The sequence below is a fragment of the Pseudopipra pipra genome, chromosome 2, assembly GCF_036250125.1.
Source record: "Pseudopipra pipra isolate bDixPip1 chromosome 2, bDixPip1.hap1, whole genome shotgun sequence".
NCBI lineage: Eukaryota > Metazoa > Chordata > Aves > Passeriformes > Pipridae > Pseudopipra > Pseudopipra pipra.
This window is the reverse complement of record NC_087550.1, coordinates 49,450,079-49,472,325: the sequence shown is the minus strand read 5'-3', so window position 1 is coordinate 49,472,325 and position 22,247 is coordinate 49,450,079. Positions and strand designations below refer to the sequence as shown.

At 37.4% G+C, this 22,247-nt stretch overlaps 1 protein-coding gene across 1 annotated transcript in view; it reads right to left on the bottom strand.

Annotated features, from left to right (window-relative positions):
* The window catches only part of FRY (FRY microtubule binding protein), a 190,523-nt gene that overhangs the window by 131,790 nt on the left and 36,486 nt on the right, over window positions 1-22,247 (bottom strand). The window contains 1 exon segment of the mRNA XM_064645493.1: window positions 2,796-2,995. Within this exon segment, the coding sequence (XP_064501563.1) occupies window positions 2,796-2,995 (200 nt within the window).

Genomic DNA, 22,247 nt, shown 5'->3' with positions numbered 1-22,247 from the left:
TTTTTACTTATTAAAGATTCAGCAGTGCATAGTTGACATTAGATTTATGGCTAGAAAATACATTAACTGGGGAGTGCATTTTTATGATGATCACTGCCAGATCCAGTAACCAAAATATCAAATGATACTCGGTTGACAGCCAAGACAGCAGTAGGAGTAGGTGACATTGCCCTCTGCTTTCTCTGCCACTGGCATCTTGTTATTCCAGCTGAGATTTCATGGGGCTGCAGGAGGGGGTGGGTGCTGTGCCCTTCACTGATGCCTCAGAAAACAGCAAAAACTTCTAGTGCCTTGCTAGCATCTGCAACTCATGCTGGGACACAAACATGGTTTTTCAACACAGTTGTCAGAACACAGTAATTTACAGTCAGGTTCTGTGTACATCACAAAAGAAAGAGATGGATATATCATACAGGCATATGGAACCCAAAGAAACTGAGAGAAAAATTCATAAAAACAACAGTAATGATAATCAGAAAGGATAAGCAGGCAAAATAGAAGTATCTAGGTAAAAAATATATCAGTAAGTCTTTAATTTAATCATAGTAACTTCAGAGCTTCAATGTGAGCTAGACTTTGTGATAAAAGACAATATTATAAGCAGATCATTTTAGCTTCTCTAAAAGATATCGTAAGTATTCATCACTCATTATAAAACTGTCATATCTTCTAATGACTTAGAGAATTCAAACTAGAAATATTCCAGTGTTGAGCACTTTGCAAGTGTGACTTTCTTTGAAGTATATTTGAGTCTAATTGGACCAGAACCTTCAAAGAGTTCACTGTTGGACTACCTATTGTGAAAAAAGGCCAAAAGGTAGCTCTTGGCACCATCAGTTTATAAACTTCGTCTCCCAAATCCCTGGAACTTCCTGGTGACAATTCTAATCAGTAGAGTAGAAATGTGGGAACAATGATGCTAAACATCCAACAGCTACCACACAAAAAGGTGGACTTAAATTCTTAGCCAGTATTCCAGAATAATTTTTGCAATTTTCTCTTGTCACTTCTTTCATTACAACCTAATTATTTCAGATCATTTTGACTGAATGTCTACAGAATCCTGCCTACTCATTTGTCACAGTGACCCTCAAAGAACAGCATGCCATGACTTGTAAGTCATATTAGTATTAATGAGATGTGAGTATATAATTGAATTATTGTTAGTGTCTCGTGGTCAGACTCCCGTAAACAATAAGTTCTGAAAATGATGACCAGAAGAAGGTGACATTCTGGCCTTTGGTCATATTTTTACATTCTATGTTGAATCTCTCAAATAAAATTTCACTGAACAACCTCTAGAATAAGATCAACATTCAGATATTCATACTTTCTCCAAGTGACAAAAATAACATCTTACCATACAGCAACTCAAAATCATCCTAACACAGGGTGAAATGGGAATAAATCAGGGTCATCAGTTCATATCTATGCCTGAAATCTTATATGAAAATGTAGAGATTAGTGTTTAAGAGTAACAGAGAAGCTGCAAGGAAACTATGTCCTCAGTCCTGGTCTTTTTGTTGTTTTTCTGATCTTGCCAAGCAATTCTACATATATTTTGTTTTAAAATTTTAAAGACGTTCACTGTGCGTCACAAGAAGACTGGATGACAATGAATAGCTCCTGGTACTTTATTTTTTTAAAGGACCTACACTATGATTGTCAGTTTATGCTACTTTTTGTGACTGGGAGGGGACTCATCAAAGAAGAAAAAAATGGATTTTTTACCAAAATATTCCTTAGTGTTAGCTTTCTTTGTGTTATTTCCAAATTATGTAAGATAGTCCTGTCATCATGTATCTACCTAATGTTTCAGAAGAAAGCCTGGTAAAACTTTCCAAGCATCAAATGCTTCTGAATCCAAATCAAAGCTAAACAGATGCCATCAGAATCAAGAAGATCTTAATTTTGCTCTTCAAAATATACAAACCTGAAAGTGGGGAACTGAACTAAACATTCTACACTGGACTTTGCAACAAAAACATTATAAGGTTTTATAAAATTCCCCAAGAGTACAGAAATAAAGGTTTCTGGTTATTTTTAGGTTTTGGTTTTGTTTGTTTTACCTCATCAGAACTAAAATATAAGTTATGGAAGTATTCTTCCTTAATCAAAAAAACAAGAATGTATATAAAATGTAGTCTCAAGTTAAAACAGCAAAATCCCAGAAGTTCAGCTACATAAGACAAACCGCAACAGACATACCTGTGTGTCAAGTTTGCCTAAAATACAAATAACAATGGCTCTCTCACTGTGCAAGACCTTGTAATGTAGCTGCTTTTTCAAATGCTCCATGCCTTTTCATATATGGAAAACAGGTGCTATAGCACTTTGTTAGATTATAAAACCTACTACTATCAGAACTAAAATAGGAGCCAGCAGTGCTATTAATTTTCATGTTTTAGCTGAAAACCCATAATACTCAGAAATACTTGTATAATGTTTCAGCATTTTCTAATCTATTTTGACTCAAGGAACCATTCTCCCAGCTGTGAAATCTATGCTGGCTGACACCCCTTCTGTCTCTCAATTCCATTAACATGTGCCCATATTGCAAGCAGAAATCAAATATTAATTCCTTCTCGTGTCACCCCTTTGGCATATCTTGCATACCTCTGCCCTCTCCCACAACGTTCTAATTGCCATAGCAGCATATCTTACAGTTTGGGAAACACTATCAAACTCCAACGCAGATTACAAGCAAAATATTCTTCATTGCACAGTAAGCAAGCCTGATTTTAAAATAAATTCAAAGCACTGTACATATATACTTGTATTTTCTTTTTACTCACAAGAGGTTCTGCCATGATGATGCGAATCTTGCGTTCAGCCAGGGTAGTAAAGTTAACAAACAAGCTCTTCAGGACATATTCGCCTGGTTTGCTGTCTGGGTCAACATTGATAGGCAACATGGCTGGAGGTCCTTTTTCTCTCTGTGTACCAGAAACAGGTGGGACAGGTGGCTTGATATATCCGTTACCAACTGGAGAAGCTGAAATGTAGAAAAGACACATTTACTTTTGGGTAATTCAACGTCTTAACATTTCCAGAGCACCTCAACAGCTCTCTATACTATCAAAGTATAAAATTGGAGATTAGTTGCTAATCAAAGAAACACACAATACATAAATACAACTTGCATGGTACCATAGGTAAAATACACATAATCTAACTGGAAGAGGAAATAAAAGATGAAATCTTATGTATTAAAATGGAGTGGTGCTTACTACACAGTCCATGTTCAATCCTCTTTTTTTTTTTTTTTTTCCCCCACGGTAAGACTTGCTGGTACTTTACTATTTGAATAACATCCTCGTTTCTTATCCTTTGCTTGCAGGCCAGATCAGTAACTCAGTTGTTAAGTAACAAGAATTTATTCTTAATTGCTACTCAAACCAGCCAAGCCTTGCAAAAGTCAGGAGTCTGGTCTTTTGACGATGGTGAGTTGTAAAGGGCCTCATTCTCTTATTATTTATACCGAGATTAGTCAAGAATGACTCCTTAAAAAACAATACACATGTCATCAGTATAAATCTTAAATGAAGAGTCAGACATGGAACGTATTCCATGGCCAAAAAATATTCATTATGTGTTAGTTTTCCTGAAAGTACTGAACCCTACAGTTCCATCTGGCACTTTTGAGATCACATCTGTTGTATTGTGTCCAGTTTTGTGCTCTCCCATACAAGAATGACATTTCTGCTATTTTGAAGCTAGGCCAAGGGAGGACCATGAAGTGCCGGGGCTTAAGCACTTGCTACATTAGTACAGGCTGAGAGTGCTGGACTGGTTCAACCTTAAGAAGAGAAGGCTAAGGGTTGATCTTATTGCAGTCTTCAGCTATCTATTGGAGTATAGCAAATATGCCAGTGGAGTATAGCAAATATGCCAAGGAACCAGCCTCTTCTTTGAGCATGGTGACAGGACAAGAGGCAACAGACCCTAGCTTGAATGTGGGAAATTTCAATTAGATATATGAAAAAATCTTCCACTGTCAGGGGGTGGTCGAAGATTGATACACATTGTCCACAGATACAGCAGAAACTTCATTCTTGGATACACATGAAACCTGACTAGCGAAGGCCCTAAGAAACCTTCTCTAGTTCGCAAGTGAGCAGAGGTTGGACTAATTATCTGCCAGGGATACCTTCCAATCTAAATTATCCTATGAGCCTGTGAATTCCCCAGTATCAAGATATTGTGTACTAGACTGAGCTCTACTTACTGTTTTTCTGGGAACTGAAGGAAAAATAAATTGAAACAACACAAAACAAAATCTTGTTAATCCACATATTGCCATTTTACATAAAAAATTGCCAACCCCAAATCATCAGGCTCAGCTCTCATTGGCAATAAAAGTCTTCAGGCAGGTACTGGTAGCATCCTCTCTCTGTTAGCTTTGCCAGAAACTTCAAAGTAGCACTGTCAAGAGCAGCCACTATCCACTCTGAATGCAATACAAGTGTCACAATGCCCGTGAGTACTGCTAGTGACTGGGACAGAGGTGTTTTAATCCAATACAATCCATGGAAATATTGTGAACTAATACCATTATAGCATTTCCCCATAGCATTGCATTCCAGAGTGTTACATTATATGTCGCATCCAAGTTGAAAAGAAAGAAAGAGAGAAGGGACTACAATGATTGTTGCCTCACATCAAATGCCTTTAGCCTTTCCTTTGAGGAACAGAATTGCAACTACTATTGAATGTAATTGTCAATTATTGACACGTGACTGTAATAAATGAGATTATTGCTCTTTCCTAAGTACTTTAACACTTCATGGCTGAAAAAAAACAAAACAAACCCAAACCTCCAAAAGACTACTGTTTAAGAGTATTCAAGATGTAGCAAAATCAGACCCCAAAATCATGCATGGAAAAATAAAAAAAGACGCACTGGAGAAAAGAGAACATATTTTACTTTAGAAGAATCAGTTTATAAGTTCACTATATAATTGAAGATCAAAATGCTTTTCTTCATGTAGCTATTATTCTGCAATTGTAACACATCCATATTTTTCTTTGAAAATAACCCCCAACTGACAACTCTTCTAGATTTGTTTCCTGCAAAGTTTCATTTGATTTTTTTAGGGCAAAAGAATAATCATGGAATCTTCTTGGCATTATGACTCTTTGCAAAAATTAAAGTGTATAAAACAGTCATACACTTATATCACACAAAACTGGTTCTAAAAATACACTGTTGTTCTGAATAATAACCTACTTCAAAGTACTGAAAAAAGAGCCACCAGAGAAGAGTGTAAATTCCACTGTTCTTCGGTCACCACCCAGGCTCTCCTAAAATTTAAGCATGAAGACAGTGGGATGCAAAGGATCAGATGCAAATTTTTATGGACTATTGAATACACTAGGCAATGGAAATATCTCCATTGAGATATTTATAAACAGCTTTAGGAAGGAGTCAGACAATATTTTTACAATTACAAATATATTTGCCAAATGTGTGGTTTTGACTGGCTCACATCTATCCATGAAATCAGTTTGATTGCCAAGTGCCCAGTCAGGAAATTTTTTTTGTGAGCAGTGAAACCAATTTTCTTAAGGATTTGTGTCCTTTGTGCAGTAAAAGCCCTGTCCTCCCCTCTGTCCTCATCCCAGCCGTTCCCAAGCTCCCTCCCAAGTGCTGTGCCCGGGTTGGGCAGGCAGGCTGCTCGCCAACCAGCCTCTGCCAAGCACAACACACCCAGGCTGGGCTGCCTGCCGCTCTGATGGCCAGGCAGCAATCCCAGACTCCCTCTTGAAGGAATCTTCAGGAATCTAACCAAACACAAACTTGTCTTCTGTTCCTTAAGCAATTTTGGTTTAAACTGTCTCTAAGTTCAAAATTTGCTATGAAGGGTCACATAGGAGGGATGGAAGGAAGGAAGGCAGGCAGGCAGGCGGTGTGTGAGGTCATGTACACTGTTTCACATCCTTATGAATAAGTTTAAGAAACCTTAGGCACCCTACCTGGGAGCTGCCACCCTTATCGTCAATCACTGCGACATTCAGCCAGGATTTTGAGACTGAAATTTAAATCCATATAGTCATTGCTAGTAGGAGGTCTTTTAACAATGATTTTTCAGATTTGTGACACGTAATTGAAAAATCACTTATTTGCATACTGTAATAGAGAAATGGAATTATCTGTGAGATTTGCCAGTGCACCAAAAATTTTTATTCTGGCTCTTCTCCGAAATATAGGACTGTACAGCCTTTCACTCAAATATAGAAAAAGCATATCCTGGGGGTTAACATCTATTGTTGCTACAGCAATTACGGCAGCTAGAGAAATGACTGACATGTGACACTGACTTAGTTCAAAATTTTAAAAGACCATTTTGTAGCTGTTAACTCCATTTATGCATCTTCAGTGTGAAAATCAACATTTCCAACAGTATGAAGGTTTTGAGTCGATTGTGAGTTGGTCATGAAATATTATATACAGGTTTGGCTTTCTAATGCATCTTTTCAGCTCCATTTTCTCAAGCATTTGCATATGCTTGATATTTGCATTGCAAATATGTGACAAGACTATCATTGACATCTATATCGATAATGTATGAGCTTTAAAAGAATATAGTTTTTATTCCTAGACTGAAAACCCTATAGAACTCACTAAAAAAAAAAAAAAAGTTGCCTCTGAGACATAAAACTGCAAATCAAGGACTCAAAATTTAAGAAATAGCTGCATTTAAAGTCATCCCTGATTGGTCCCCTTATGCTGACACATTATAATGTGGGCCTTAAAAAAAAGCAAAAAAAAAGGATGTGCCCAGTTTTGCCATCTATGCCAGTGAAACACTGCCCCATTAAACAGGCATAATTTTTAACATGAGAAATCACCACATATAGTTTGCATGGGTTTATGCAGAAGATGTGTGGGGCGGGGTGGGTGGAAAGAATGAGTTATACTTGATTCGAGACACTGATTGCCTTGACAGATTTAGATTTTACTATCTGATTTCAAAATAATAAATGTTATTCAAACAGAGGTACCAGAACAGACCACAGAAGCATTTAGTTTGAAAGTGTACATATTGTAGGGTACTGCTTACCACACAAGTACTGCACTAAGCTAAACCCTTCACCTAGAAAAAAGTAGCTCATTTCCCACGAGAATGAGTCGTGAAGCACATGCAGGAAACCATGGTAAACCTGATGCCCGAGGACTCTGCAATAGCAGGAAATCTACAGACCAATTTTAGAAAGTTGTATACATATTGAAAGCTCCTATCCTAGGAAAATCTCTAACAAAGATTAACTATGCTTGATCAACTATAAGATATCTGTACCAATAGGGAAAAATGTTCCCTATTTTTCTACTATATGTGCAATAAGCAGTATTTTGAATTATACTCTTTTCCTAAAGAATATTTTCATTCAGTTCAGGCTATAACCATATTATTTTCTCAATGTTATGTGTTTTTAAAATTAAAAACAAGGAATAAATATCAAAGTAGCAATGCAATATCACACATGGTTGTTGTCACAACTATATACTATTGCTGCAGAAAGGCTTATTGACATAAAATCTCTGCTGAATTTTTCCACGTATTGATCATTTCACGATCCAAGAAACAGCTGTAAAAATGTAGAGTAGTTTTAGTGTACACACATGGTCAAAAGCTGATAACGGGGATGATAAACAGAGTCTCTGCTATGATCTGCACTACAAATATTTTTCTTAAAGCTGTAAGAGGAACCAAAACAACGATACTATCATAATGCACAAGCCAAGAGTCTGTGCTAAACTGGATACAACTTCAGCCATACACAGTTAGTGAATTTTCAGTATCTTTAAAAGCAGGAAAAACAGAGGCTGCATTTTTTTTAGTAAACTATGTCAAACTTACACTTTAGCAACAATGAACAAACTAATAACACAAATGCAAACATCTATTTGCAGTATTTTCATACCTACCGAGCCCCTTTATAAAGCTGATCACACTGGATTTTCTCCAACATGCTACTGTAATATCCATGAGCCTGTGAATACCTGAAATGTTCCACTCCTTTAGTTAGAAAAGTTAGAATCCTTTTCTAACTAAAATAAAAAAATAAATGAGCTGCTTCATAATCCTATTGAGAAAGACATTTCTTTCCATTTCTCAGTTTTGTTTTTCAACAGACAAAAGCTGAAGACCTACAATGTGTGAGCTAGAGCAGGCCTCCTGATCAGCTCAGCCTTTCCATAACCAAAGGGGTAATTTTTAGCTTCAGCATATGATGATGACCACTCACAGAGTGGCTACATGTCTATATTTATCCACAAGTACATACTATGCTGACAGATTAGTGAAACTACTTCAGGCACTCCAAGAACATGAGACAGGATAATGGAGTTCGACATAAACAAATCACGTACATCAAACACACATATTATCACACAATTCGAGCTGAAACCAATTAGTATAGAAATGCAAAGCACACATAGAACAGAGGATGGGTTTTGTTTTGTAACTAAAGTCTTTTGGCCAAAAGTACACACAGTTAAAATTCCTTGTGATAAAACCAACCCAGTATCTCTTCTTTTCCCATGTCAAGGATATGAGAAACCACATAACCTTAAGTATAAATATATATCTGCTGCATTGACTCTTCAGAAAATTTGCTTTGTTTTAAAACTGCAATTATAATATTAAAAGGAGAACAAATTATTAAATAAAGTATGAAGAATTTGATTTACAAGGATATGGTTAAGTGCCACAAAAGGTGTTTTTTTCCACCTTTGAAAAAGAATATTTCCAATAAATTCAAGACTGACAGACAGAGAATAAAAGAGGAAATTTTTGCTGAAAATAAAAATCTAGCAGATCCATTTTTATCTTGGTGAAATACACAGTAAGATTCCCAAGTAAAATGTTATTCCAGCATATTAGTAAGATGCAATAATAGCACTAATTTAGTGTAAGCATTATTTTCATAATTAAATTGCTACTAACGTCTGCTCTTTTTTGTGTTTCTGATTCCTTCTTAGGAGGACTTATAGTAAAACATGAAGACAAGGAAGAATTCAGTGCACATCTGAGTCCCACATTCAGACTATTTGGAAAGTAAAAGTGTAAATTATTGTGGTATTGGTGTTGGCCTCACTCTTTACAGGGAATGAATTTCATGCAATATAAATATTTGCCTGTATGTTTTGTTTACTGCTTCTTTTTCACTGTTTATTAAAAGAGTTGATACACCAGGAAGTAAATATGCCCCTTTTAAGACACTTCTCCCTGTTCTACAACTAAGTGGAAGGAGGTTATAGCAATGTGGGGGTCACCCTCGTCTCCCAGGCAACTAGCAACAGGTCAAGAGGACATGGCCTCAAGCTGTGCCAGGAGCGGTTCAGGCTGGACATCAGCAGGAATTTCTTCACAGAAACGGTTGTTAAACATTGGAATGGACTGCCCAGGGAGGTGGTGGAGTCACTAGAAACAACTGGACATGGCACTTGGTGCCATGATCTAGTTGACTTGATGGTGTTCGGTCATAGGTTGAACTCAGTGATCTTAGACAACCAAACTAAATGATTCTCTGATTCTGTTCTCAACTGCATGCTTATCTCAATACAGTTTAAACTAATTATTAAAAAGAATGCAAGAAAGTCTGATTGTGTGGCCTATAGTGATTTCTAAGGTCCATATACAAGCTGCTGTACAAATCTACCATAAGCAACAGCACTGCAGACAGAGATTTCCTTTTCTAATGCTAGAAATCATTTATGCTTCCAACTGTAGTGAGGCTGGCACGCATTCACTCAGGGATGGAGAGATCTGTAATAACCTTTTGCATGTGCATGTCCCAGGCAGAGAGTATCAACTGTGGAGCTTTGAAATTACACTTAACTGAATGTACTACTGCAAAGCTTCCTCTATTTTAATAAAAAATGTAAAATAAGCAGTAAACAAAACGCACAGGCAAATACCCATACTGCATGAAACTGATTCCCTGTGAAGGCTCATTTCCCTCAAGGTGAAGGAATTCTTTGAGTGAAAAATTCCCTCAATGACAGCAATATGTAAACACAGACAATAGATACAGGCACGTACAGATAATAAGAACATATGAGACAGTCTATATGAAAAAAAGCTCAAACATATTTTCCCTCTTAGTAGAACAAGGTTGTTTCCAAAAATTGGAAATCTCAGTAAACATGTATTTGAAAACTCCAGACATTGAAGACTCTGTCTAAAACTGTTCAAGGAACTATTGGGAGAAGACAGTTATTCTGTGCAGCTGTCTTGACACAACAACACGACATAAAACTATCCCAGCTCACCCTGACTATCAAAAGCCTATGTAGTAAAAATACAAGATTCTTTGAGAAGAGTTACTTGGTTGACCAATTGGACAGACGGTCTGCAATGCAACAAAGATGAAAACCAAATGATTACATGCAAAACAAAAGTCTGGAAGTCCCTATGCCAGAGGAAATACTATCTAGTCTAAAAGACAAAATGGAAGAGGCAGTGAGGTCAGTGGGGAAAAGTACAAAAGAAGTTCAAAATTCTGGAGCTGTTTTGCGCAGCTCATTTTCTGAAAACAAGTGCAAAGGAATAACAGATTTGGGAGGACATCCAATAAAGTGTTGAGATGACCTCAGCTCTCCTAAATGGATACCTTAAATACTTGATTATGCTGAAACTATAAGGGAGAAAAGGCTAATTTATAAATTTCAGAGTCCTTAATTTCTTTAAAGACACATGCCTCAGGAGAGTCCTCAGTGTATGGGGAAGAGAAAGGAAGGAGATATTTTCAGTGATAAAGATACTCCAGGACTTGGTCACTGATTTAACTGAGATTAGACCAACATTTTAAATTATTTCTGTCTGAAGACTTAGTGAAAAAATGCTGTTGCCAGGTTTAGATATATTTATTTCACTCTTTTCAGAATACTTGTGGAACTACAGAACACAATTCCAAATCCTGTAGACTTGGTTGGGCAATCTTTGTCCAAACTCTCTATTTCTTTTACATTAACAAGAGAGTGCAGATTTTATGTGAATTCAAGGAACAGCAAAGTCAAAAAACAGGAGACAAATAACTTAGTGCATCCACTAAGAAGTGGTAGAGTTGCCAATAAAGTATAAACTTTGGCCAACCCAACTACTCTATCCAACTTTTTGTGTGTGTGTGCAAGTGCACATGCTTGCTATTCTTCAATTAATTTTCAGTATCTTCAGGGATGCTATAAAAAAGCAAGCCTAAAACAGACCGTGTGGTATCCTCAGTGAGACTGAACATTTCAGATCATAATGCTAAGTAACTCCTTGTAGTAAACCCATTCAACCCTCCCCCAAATCCAGGGGTGGACAACAATTTGCCTAAGAACACGTACCAGATGTGGTCATTTCTTCCCAATCAGATCCAATCCTCTGCAGGATAGAAACAAAATGCAGCATCCATAAAAATAAGCATATGGCCATTAGTAGGCCTTATGGATGCTAAAATACCACTTGTATAGTATGCTCTCCTCCGCACGTATACAAGGAGTTCAAATGTTCATTCCACTCAGACGCTTATGAAGCAGCCATCTTCTGAGAAGAACACCAATAGGAAATAACCAGTTTAATACAGATATCTTTGCCCAAGCTTAGAGAAACATCAGAACAGTCCTTACACAAACTGACGGGTCTTATCTAAGATGGATGTGGTGAAGTGCCTGTTAGCTTTGAAGCCAAGGATCTTGTTCAGCCTGGTACCTTGGAAAGGGTAAAACTGTTGGTTTGGCTTTATTAGTCACTAGCAACCTTCTGGCCCTGACATCCCAGCTGCTGGCAGGTAGGTTTGTAATCCTCAGAGGCACACTGCAATTCTGTGCAAGAATGGGGTAAAATGATGTGAGAGCCTGTAGAGGAAAGCAGTGAGTGGAACACATTTTCTCCTCTTGTATATGCAAGGGATTCAAGAATGATGACTGCCAAAACAAACAAATAAACAGGAAATCCTGTCATATGTGTCCATCCACTGTCTAAAGGCCTTTTCACTGACTTGGCAAAGCTCCTAGTAACTATGATCCTGTAAGATGTAGACCTTCCCTCTCTCTTTCTCCTAAGTGGCAGGTCAGGGGTTTAGCAGCTTAACAATGTTCCCTAGGTTCTTATCTCAGAACTTTGCAAGACATCTGAGTGAGGTAGGAAAGCAATTGTCCTTACTGCCCATTCTCTTTGCTTATCATTTATTTTTCTACTCCTTTTCCTCTAAATCATTATTTTCTTGTTTACATATACCACTGTGCTGAGGATCTAGGGGAATCTAGGCATGTAACATAAAGATTTTTAGCTGCACCAATTCTAGAATTTGCTTGGTTTATTATGAAATTAAAACCTGAAAAAGCTAAATGACATGGAAAATCTTGTGGAAAATCTAAAACGATTTTCACATTTGAGTGCTTCATTTAGGGGTGACTTCTTACTAAAGGAAATATCTGTGTTGCTTCTGATGGGATGCAAATCAAACAAAAATACCTTTTGGTTTCCGTATTTTATATGGTAATGACATGCTGCCTCTTTGAAGGCTGACTTGAGATTAACAATATACTTCCAAAAGATTTCAAAATCCTGGTATCCTTTGTATGTAACTTCAGAAGGTTTTTTTGGTTTGGTTGTTTGTTTTTTTTTTTTTTTTCCTGGTCTTTTCCAATTATTCTAAAAGTAAAAACTTCAAATAAGGGTGAAAAGACAATTTCAGCTGAATAGATGGGTTTTGTGGGGGTTTTTTTGTTTGTTTGTTTGTTTTTGTTTTTTTTTTTTTTTTTTAAAAACAAAACAGAGAAAAGGTTTATTTCTGAAACTACACTGGAGTTTTTTTTTTGTTCAAATAGAGCTTAAAAACCATTTTACTTTAAATAAAGACATTCATACTCTTCCTTTACACTTTTTCAGGTACTACGGGCAAAAGCTACCTCCGGTTTGGTTTTGTTGGATCAGAAAATAGCTTCCTATAAAATTTTTAGACAGATGTTTTGTTGCATTTGCTTTTTCTTTCAGAGACAGGGAGATGGAGGTATTCTTGTCATTTTGTGGTTGATGGGTGTTAGCAGTAGTATTTTTAGGGAACTTGGAAAAGTGCCAAGGATGCACAAGGCTAAAAGAGTCTAAAGGAGAAGGAATAGTTACTTACAGAAGAGGGACTGACTAGCAAGCAGGGAGGATGTGATCTGCATCTTCCTTCCCTACTGTGCTGATTTTGGTTGGGGTAGAGTTAATTTTCTCCACAGTAGCTGATATGAGGCTGTGTTTTGGATTTTTGCTGGAAACAGTGTTGATAACACAGGGATGTTTTAGATGTTGCTGAGCAGCACTTACACAGAGCCAAGGCCTTTTCTGCTTCTCACCCCACCAGCAAGTGGGCTGGGGGTGCACAAGAAGTTAGGAGGTGACACAGCTGGGTCAGCTGACTCCAAGTGACCCAAGGGATATCCCAGACCATGTGGTGTCATGCTCAGAATACAAAGCTGGAGGAAGAAGGAGAAAGGGGGGTACATTCAGAGTGATGCTCTCTGTCTTCCCAAGTCACTGTTAGGTAGAATGGAGACTCATTTTCCTGGGGATGGCTGAACACCTGCCTGCCCACAGGAGTGAGCAAGTGGTTGGGTGGTGCTTAGTTGCCAGTTAGGTTTAAGACATGACATATATACATTTTCTCTTTGATGCAATATACTTTTCCTTTTCTCCTTAAATGTTTTCCAATAAAACTGTCAGAGTCTGGATAAGATGGAACTTTAAAAATATATTTAAACTGTTTATTTTTTACTATAAAAAGACATTAAATGCTTGCATCTTCCTATTCAATTTCAATAGATGTTAGAACTGGAAACCATCTCTGAATTTTTGTTGTCTGTTTGTTCACACTTGCTCTTGCAAACCACTAACATGTTGGTTCATGCTGTTAAAAACTCCTGTCTTTCACTGGAACGAAAACAGCATATCCAATTGTGGATGATGTGTCTTCTGTGCAATGTACACAAGTGTATGAACACCTGAGCATGTTGTAATGCACATGTGCAAACAAGTATATTTTACTACTGATGCACAAAAAGAAACAGACTGTAGCACATTTACCTCTGAAATTGCATGGTCTGAACAGTTCTAGCGACATAACACTGTTCAGTGTCTAAGAGTTGATTTCCCAGAGTTTTGCTTATTTCATGCCATAATAAAGGTTCTGTGTCTAGTTATGTTTCAATGTGCAGTACTAAGAAAAATCCTCAAAACTGTAGTTGTTTTCCTGACCTCATCTTCTGATATACCTGATCTACTCTATGGCTGCCTTTTAGGGAAAGTTACAAATTTAGCCACCTACAGACCAAATATCAAATTTAATCTAGCCATCCAGTCTCCAGGTAGAGTAAACAAAAAGAGACTGACGTTTCTAGGTGATCCATCATACTCTTCTTAGATTCTTAGTTTATGACAGAAAAAATCACTTTCTAGAGGTGCCTATTACTCATCAGTGATTACTGAAGGGGAACCAATGACAAAGATATACAGCCGAGTTGTAAGTGATGACTTTCACTTTTAAATCTGTAGACTCTTCAAAAGCACCTCATATACACTAAACTGCATTGTGGTGCATTTCAGCTGTTGCTGGCTACAATTCTTACCCTTGCTTGTGTGGTTGGAAAATGGCACAACACCAGGAATAAACCAAGCCACAAGCTGGATCTGTGAACTGGCAAGCTAAACCTTCACAAACCAAGAAGACTTTAACCAAAATGTTGTGAAGCTTTCTGGGATGAAACCACAAGAGAGATTTCTGTGAATAAAGACTAACATGAGATAGACATTCATTCATGTTTCCCTCTACAGTGGAGCATACAAAATAACATCTATACCAAGAAAAATGAGAGAAAAAAATTTGCAGCCAAAATCTGGATTAATAATTATCAGTATCGATCCCCTACTCTATGTCTGATTGAATCATTATTGTCATTAGATAATACTGGCTGCAGCAGCACATTGTCTACCTTCTATTTTAAATGCTATTTGGCCTCTTCGTTTAGCCGTCTTTTATTAGCCACAGACCATTATGATATGGTACAATCTAATAACCCTTTATTACATTACATTAACAATTCTTCTTTGAAAGTGGGTTCATTTGTGTCTTAGCCATAAACCTAAATGCAAATGTAAATGTTTGCCGCTTCACTAGACTGAGAGTCCAGGACATAAATACTTCCTATGGTGATTCTGAACACAAGACAATGACTTTTACCATCCATATGAGCTCAGCAAAGGTTTTTGAAAGTTTGGCTCAAGTACAGCTGCCCACTGAAAAACTTTCCCTTGAACAGGTAAGCAGAGTTCATGGAATTTAGCTGCTGTCCAAGGGACCTTCTGCATGATGAAACAGTTGCAAATACCTAACACAGCACAGACAGGACGTCACTCTCATGCTGGTCAAAAGGCCATGACAGAAAACTTCTTCCATATATTGAAATGTCTAAATGTTTTGGAATAAATAACTGCCAGAAATATGTTATTAAATTTGGAGAGGAACAGGCACCTATAGAGATGAACTCAGCATTCTTATGAAAATAAAGAAAGAACCCTAGGGTTAACATTGGATTTTTCAAATAAACAGCTTAAACCCTGTGAAAACAGAGTAACTAATTAAAAAAACCCAAAGAACCTAATTACATCTGAAAATAATGAAAAAGACTCCTTTTTAGGGTATTCAAAGGGAAATTCAGTATTTCTGAGGGCTGGGATAATATTGTATCAGATTTTCTCAAGTGTCAGCAAGGGCAATCCAGGCAACCAGAGCACAGTTGGCCTGATAATCATTCAGGAATGGTTGCATTTGACTAATAAAGAACCAAAGTATAATAATACAGTGTCATAAGCATAGGTTTATGGAAAGCAGATTTTATTAAATTAACTGTATCTTTTTACGAGATACAACAAGGTTGAAAGTGTAGTCTTATATTTCTGCTTGGCAATTGGGTTAGCATCTTACCAAACTGTAAAATGAGAACCAAAAGATCAATGTTCACAACAAAAAAAGATTAAAATGTAGGTTACAGGTACTTCTCAATTTGGATTAAGGGAGAATCATACCCTAATGAATGTACTTCTAGTGGAGGTACAAAGAGTAGTTCTTGGTCCTGTATTATTTATCCTTATTGCTAATGAGATAAAACAAAAAGAAAAACACAAATTAAGAGTGATAGAAAAAACAGCAGAGGTCCTTCTACTCTGTCTCAATAGCATTTTGAGAATTAAATGCAAGCAAATGATATACAAGATATTAATTCTAACCTATGGAGTATTGCACAGACAGAGACAAGGCCACACAGACAGAATAAGGCTTTCTATTCCTGGGAAACACTGACTATGAAAAAAGGCCTGAGACCAGGATGACTAATGTGTTGAAAACAGGCTGCTATTCTTGTGACCTGAAGAGCTATGGAGAGCCTTTTCAAGCAGTATAAATGAAAGCAAAAGCAGGAAAGCTCTACTGCTTCACTGTCAGTGTCTCTGCAACCACTGCGGGAGGCTCAGTCCTGTTCTGATGTCTGCAACTTGAGAAAAGATGCTGATGAACTAGAGGACATTCAGGAAAGATAATTATAACTAATGACTGCCTTCAGTTTTCGTATTTTAAAGAAAGAGTACATTGTCTTAAAGTTTAAGTTAGTTTGACCATGAGAAAGTTACATAGTCATATCCTCTAATGGCAGGAATTTGCACTTACTGCACCTACAAGGGCATCTATTTGTAAAACATATTTACATGGAGCCACTCAACCCAGATCACCACTCAACCCCTTTTTTAAACAACACAAGGACTCAGGCACTTCCGAGGTGATTCATTACAATAAATACATCTCAAGCAGTCCATCTGAACTGTACCCTGAAAATACACATATTTTTCTTCACTGGCTATCAGAAAAGCCAGGCTTGCCTATGTCAGGTGTAATATAAACATTAAGAATGCCTGAAAGTTAGGTGAGATGACTTCCATGCCCTTTAAGCATGAATATTGGAAATAGAAATTTGCCAAGAGACAGTTTTTCATTCAGTAACATTCAACATCTGCAATTTTAAACTAGACAAACACGTTGAAGAAGTTAAACACAAAGGGAGGGAAATTAACTGACAGAATGCTACTAAGTCTGGTGCTGATTCTTCCATTATTGGAAATTTTAAATTACCATTTTTTTAAAGACATGCTTTGTCTCAAACAGAAATTAATTCACAGAAGCCATAAAGCCTGTTCTATGAGAAGCACAGATTGGATGACATAATGTTTTTCTGGTTGTATAATTTATGACTTGTTGAATGTATTAGTAGAAAACATAGTGCTGAGAACAATCTGTCATTGGTAAAAGTACAATACAGATGTTTTAAGACGGATTCTTCTTTCTCTAGTCTTGATAATATTAAGAAGCAGAAGTCTGAATGCCTATCAGTACTTGATTTCTCTTTGTACATACAGGTAAAAATATAAATTGTGTGATCAGAATATCTTCGTGATACATGTAATAATCTCCTGCTCTGATGGTTTGCTTATTGAACATGATTTGCCAAAACAGAAGCTGATTGTAAGGGTTGTTTTGCAGAATATATCTCAAGAGAACATGAAAGTAAAGGCAACTTATTGGGATGATTCAGTTTTCATATTTTAAAGAAAGAGTACATTGCTGGAATTATTTATAAATATGACTTACAAGTAAAAGTGATAACCATGCAAACTAGTGGTTTGCCTTAAGAGAATGCTTATATAGAAAAGTGAAGCTCTCTGAAGGTGCAGTGATATGCTCCAGGGAAGTCATATTCCACTGAGTGACTGTCTGAGGAGCACAAAAGAACCCTGGCTGAAATGCTATTCTTCACAGAATCACAGAATATGCTGAGTTAGAAGTGACCCACAAGGATCAGAGTCCAACTCCTGGCCCTGTACAGGACTGTCCCCAAGAGTCATACTTGCTTAGTATCCCTTCTAGTCTCATGTCCAAGTCATTTTATGAAGATATTGAAGAGCACAGGGCTCAAGATGGAGCCCTGTGGAATTCTACTAGTGACAGGTCACCAGTCTGATGTTACCCACCATCCGCTATTACCCTCTGTGCTCAACCCGTGAGCCAATTGCTCACCCAGTACATGATGTGTTTATCCAGCTGAGTGCTGGACATTTTGTCCAGAAGGATCCTGTGAGAGACAGTATTGAAAGCGTTACTGATATCCAAAAAGATTTCATCAACTGGCTTCCCTTGATCAACTATGAGGGTTACCTTGTCATAAAGGAGATCAAGTTTGATAAGCAGGACTTTCCTCTCATGATGCTGTCCTGGCTGAAGGACAGCATTGTCCTTCAGCTTTTTTTCAATACCTCCCAGAATAATCTTCTCCATAACTTTACCAGGCACTGAAGTGAGACTGACAGGCCTGTACTTTACAGGGTTCTTCTTCTTGCCCTTCTTGAAAATTGGAACAATGTTCACCAGCTTCCAGTCAGCTGAGACCTCTCTGGGTTCCCAAGACCATTCAAAAATCACCCAGAGAGGTTTTGCAATGACATCAGCCAGCTCTTTGAGGATTCTGGGATGAATCCCATAAGGCCCCATAGATCCGTAGGGATCCAGCTGGAGCAGCAGATCCCACACAATTTCAGGGTCATCTGGGAGCTGATCATTCTCGCAGTCATGGTCCTCCAGCTCAGGGCACTGAGATCCCCTTGGTCTGTCAGCCATGTTGAAGACAGAGGCAAAGAAAGCGTTGAACACCTCTGCCTTGTCTTTGTGTCTGTTTGTGAGGTGATAATCCTCATCCTGTAAAGGCCAATGATATTTCTATACTGCCTGTTGCCATTAATATATTTGAAAAAACTCTTTTATTGCCCCCCACACTTCTGTCCGGCTTCAACTCCAGTTGAGCTTTGGCCACATGCATTTTCTCCCTACTGCAGCAAGCAGCATCTCTGAATTCTTCCCATGTCACTTGACCTTAATTCCACCGCAAGTATATTCAGAGGCACATGAAGGTAGACTATCCTGAGAATCTGGAAAAGGCTAAAGTGCATGTTACAGATCACCAACAAATGCCTGGTATTCTGCTACAGAACCAAGCTGAATAAATACAAAAATTCAAGTCTTCTTTGTATAGTAGCACAGTACGAAATAAAATTGTGTAAGAAAACTGTATATTGTATAAGAAAGGATGTGGTAATGCATTACAGAATTTTGTATTCCAACTATCGGACATAATTCTTTTCATTCTTTCCTTGTGGCATCTAAGAAATTTACCAAATGCAGTCAACTGTCCTGCCTCTGTCCCAAAAGGAACTTTACAACACTAAGTTGAGACTCCAAGAGGGGCAGCAGAGCTCAGAAGAAAACCACATATTTCTAGCATTAAACAAATAAGCCAGAATTATTCTGTTAGAACCCCCCAAATTTCACTGTACAAAGAAATTAAAACAAGAAAAATATTGACCTAAAAATGCACATTTGGTTTTGTTGATAAGTATGGAGTCAAACAGAGAATTCAAAGTGAAGAGGGTAGGCAGTGTGTGCCAACGCTGTTCCATAAACTGTGATCTTACCAAAAATTGCATTAGTTACAAGCATCAGATGTTGTTATGGGACATCACTGTGCATCAAACACAATGACAAGCTATATTAGCATAATGGGTTATTATTCCCAGATCCATGTGATCAGTACTCCATGACAACCCAATGATAATGAACGTCTTTGTCAGTTAGAAAGCATGTACAGAACTATATGAAGCACAAACCTCAGGCACCTGAAATGGAACATAAGGCTGTTAATATATTAAGAATTTAAACACCAGCATTGCCATTTCTTTCTATATATACACAGAAATTTTCCCCATGTTCTCAGCCAACCCTCGCCTTTGCGGGGACATTGCATTTTGAGGACACTTTCACTCAGGGCTCATCAGCTGAGAAGTTGGATGCTTAAACCCAGCCTGTGGAACAGACACCATAAAAATGATCCAAATGACTGGGTAAATCAGGGAGCAGCTCACAACAGGATCAGGCTCCACAACAGCCAACCTGGGTTCAACACTGCCTTAGAAACATCCTCACAGGGACCTCACACTGTTGGGCTGTTCAAAGCAGAGCAGAGAAGCAGCTCCTGTCCTTTTCAACTGCTTTTTATGTAGCAGCTTAACGGCTAAAAAACTCACCTAGAATGTGGTAATTTTGGGTTAAATCCTTAATTAAACTTCAAGGTTTTGAACTCCTATCTCCCACCTTCTTGGGGAGCACTCTTCTTTTCTGGCTACTGGCCAGAATGGTAAGGTTTACCCACATCCTGCTTGTTCGAGATCTGATAAATTTAAAGATAGAATTCAATGTGCTTTAAATTAAAGATGAAATGTAACAGCAAGCATAGCTCTAGCTCAGTTGTTGCTACTTACTTAACCAATGAATGGGAACTACTAAAAACAATGTTGTAGTGAAATTATAATAAAAAGTAATATTGAAAGTAAAAGTATCTGGGCAAGGAAGTGCCTATATTGGCATTTCCTCTTGTTCTCGTCACTGTGTGTTAGATAGACTTCACAAATTCCTCCAAATCAGATCCTTCAGATATTTCTACCTATTTTCTGCCTGAGTCATGTTAAATAACTTATATAATATTTATCCTCATCCTAGGCTTCTTTTTGAATCCTAGTTTATTGTCTCACAAAGCAGAGCAGTAGACAGGACAAGGATCAGCCTACAAAGCAAGAATCCCCAGTAAAAGACATCCTGGGTTGGGCACAGAGTATCCTTATGATACTAAATGCCACTAAGTAAAAGCTGCACAAAAAACATATGAACTTTTAAATGCTATCAAGTGTACTCAGTCCGGACCAGTCAGGATCAAGCTATTAAACAAAATAAGTCAGTCTTTCTAAAAAGATGCCAGCATAACGACCAATAAAATGAATGTCCACTGAAAACTGATTTTCTTCTACTACATTCTAACCAACAATAAATGCTGCACTTGTAACAGTAATATTTGTTGCTGTTCATTGATGTTGTTAACATCTTTTAACAAGATAAATGAAAATGTGAAAGGATTACAGTTAATCAGATTACTCTGGAGACTCCAGGGTATGTTAAACGTGACCCTCACAAATACTAGGCACTTAAACAGAACCAGACGGATGGATGCTGTCTCCTGCAGCCAGGCCCAGGCCACTGGCTCCTTTGGTGGAGGCACAGTGAAAAGCTCGGGACTTCACACACTGTTCATGGGCCCACACTGGTAGATTTTACGTGTTGGGCAGATGAACATTTGACTTTAAGACATGACAGAAAATTAAACCCTCTTGAGGAAGTGGAAGGACAGAAGAGAAAAGTCACTGTTTAAAGAAGCATGATTACCTTGTTAATATGTTTAGACAAATCTCAGGCATGTCTGTGAGCTACTGGCTCATAACACTTGATTTATGTACTAAAATCTGAATGCTCTTGGCCACCTTAGCTGCTCAGTAGACCTAAGCTATTCTGAATTACTTAGACTTGACCAACAGAAGAGCACAGAGATCCAACCAAATGAGCTGTTCCGTGGCAGCTGTCTATCAAAAAGGTAAAACAATTAATGAATTAATTTAAAATATATCCTTAAAGGTAAAGCTGGATAACCATCCTGAAATGCTGCAATCTATAGAGTAATCTTTTATTCAGTATTACAGAACAGATGATGTCACAGAAGTGAGTTACATAACATGAAATTGCAAACACTGGGCACAAGGACTGATAAAAAATTGTATTATGTGTTGTTTTTTAAAAAAAACTTTATAATGCATTTTGATTTTGTGAGTCTGGAAAAAGAAATCAAAGATAACTTTCCTGAAAAAAGGATTGCCTAAAACTTTACGTGGAATAACGAATATGGTAATTTCAAAATATAGTTCATATGTTTCTAAAAACCACACAATAAATCAGTCTAACTCCAATTCTACTGATGTAAACAGTTAAATACTCTCTAGTCTTCACTGAAAAAGCCTTAAGACAATGCTCAGCTTTCTGAAAATGCTGCTCAATATATCTTACTTAAATTATCAACGCAGATATTCATCACTGTGTCAGTTCTTCTACAGGTTATGGAAAATCATAGCTATAATCTGAATCCACAATGCACATGATTGTATGATTCAAAACAGAAAAACAGAGATTGAAAAAGATTGTCGTTGATCACACTGACACTTGTGTCAAAAGAAGTTTAATTCCTGAAGACCATTTTCTGTATTAATTAGAAAGACATAATTATTTATCGTTACATA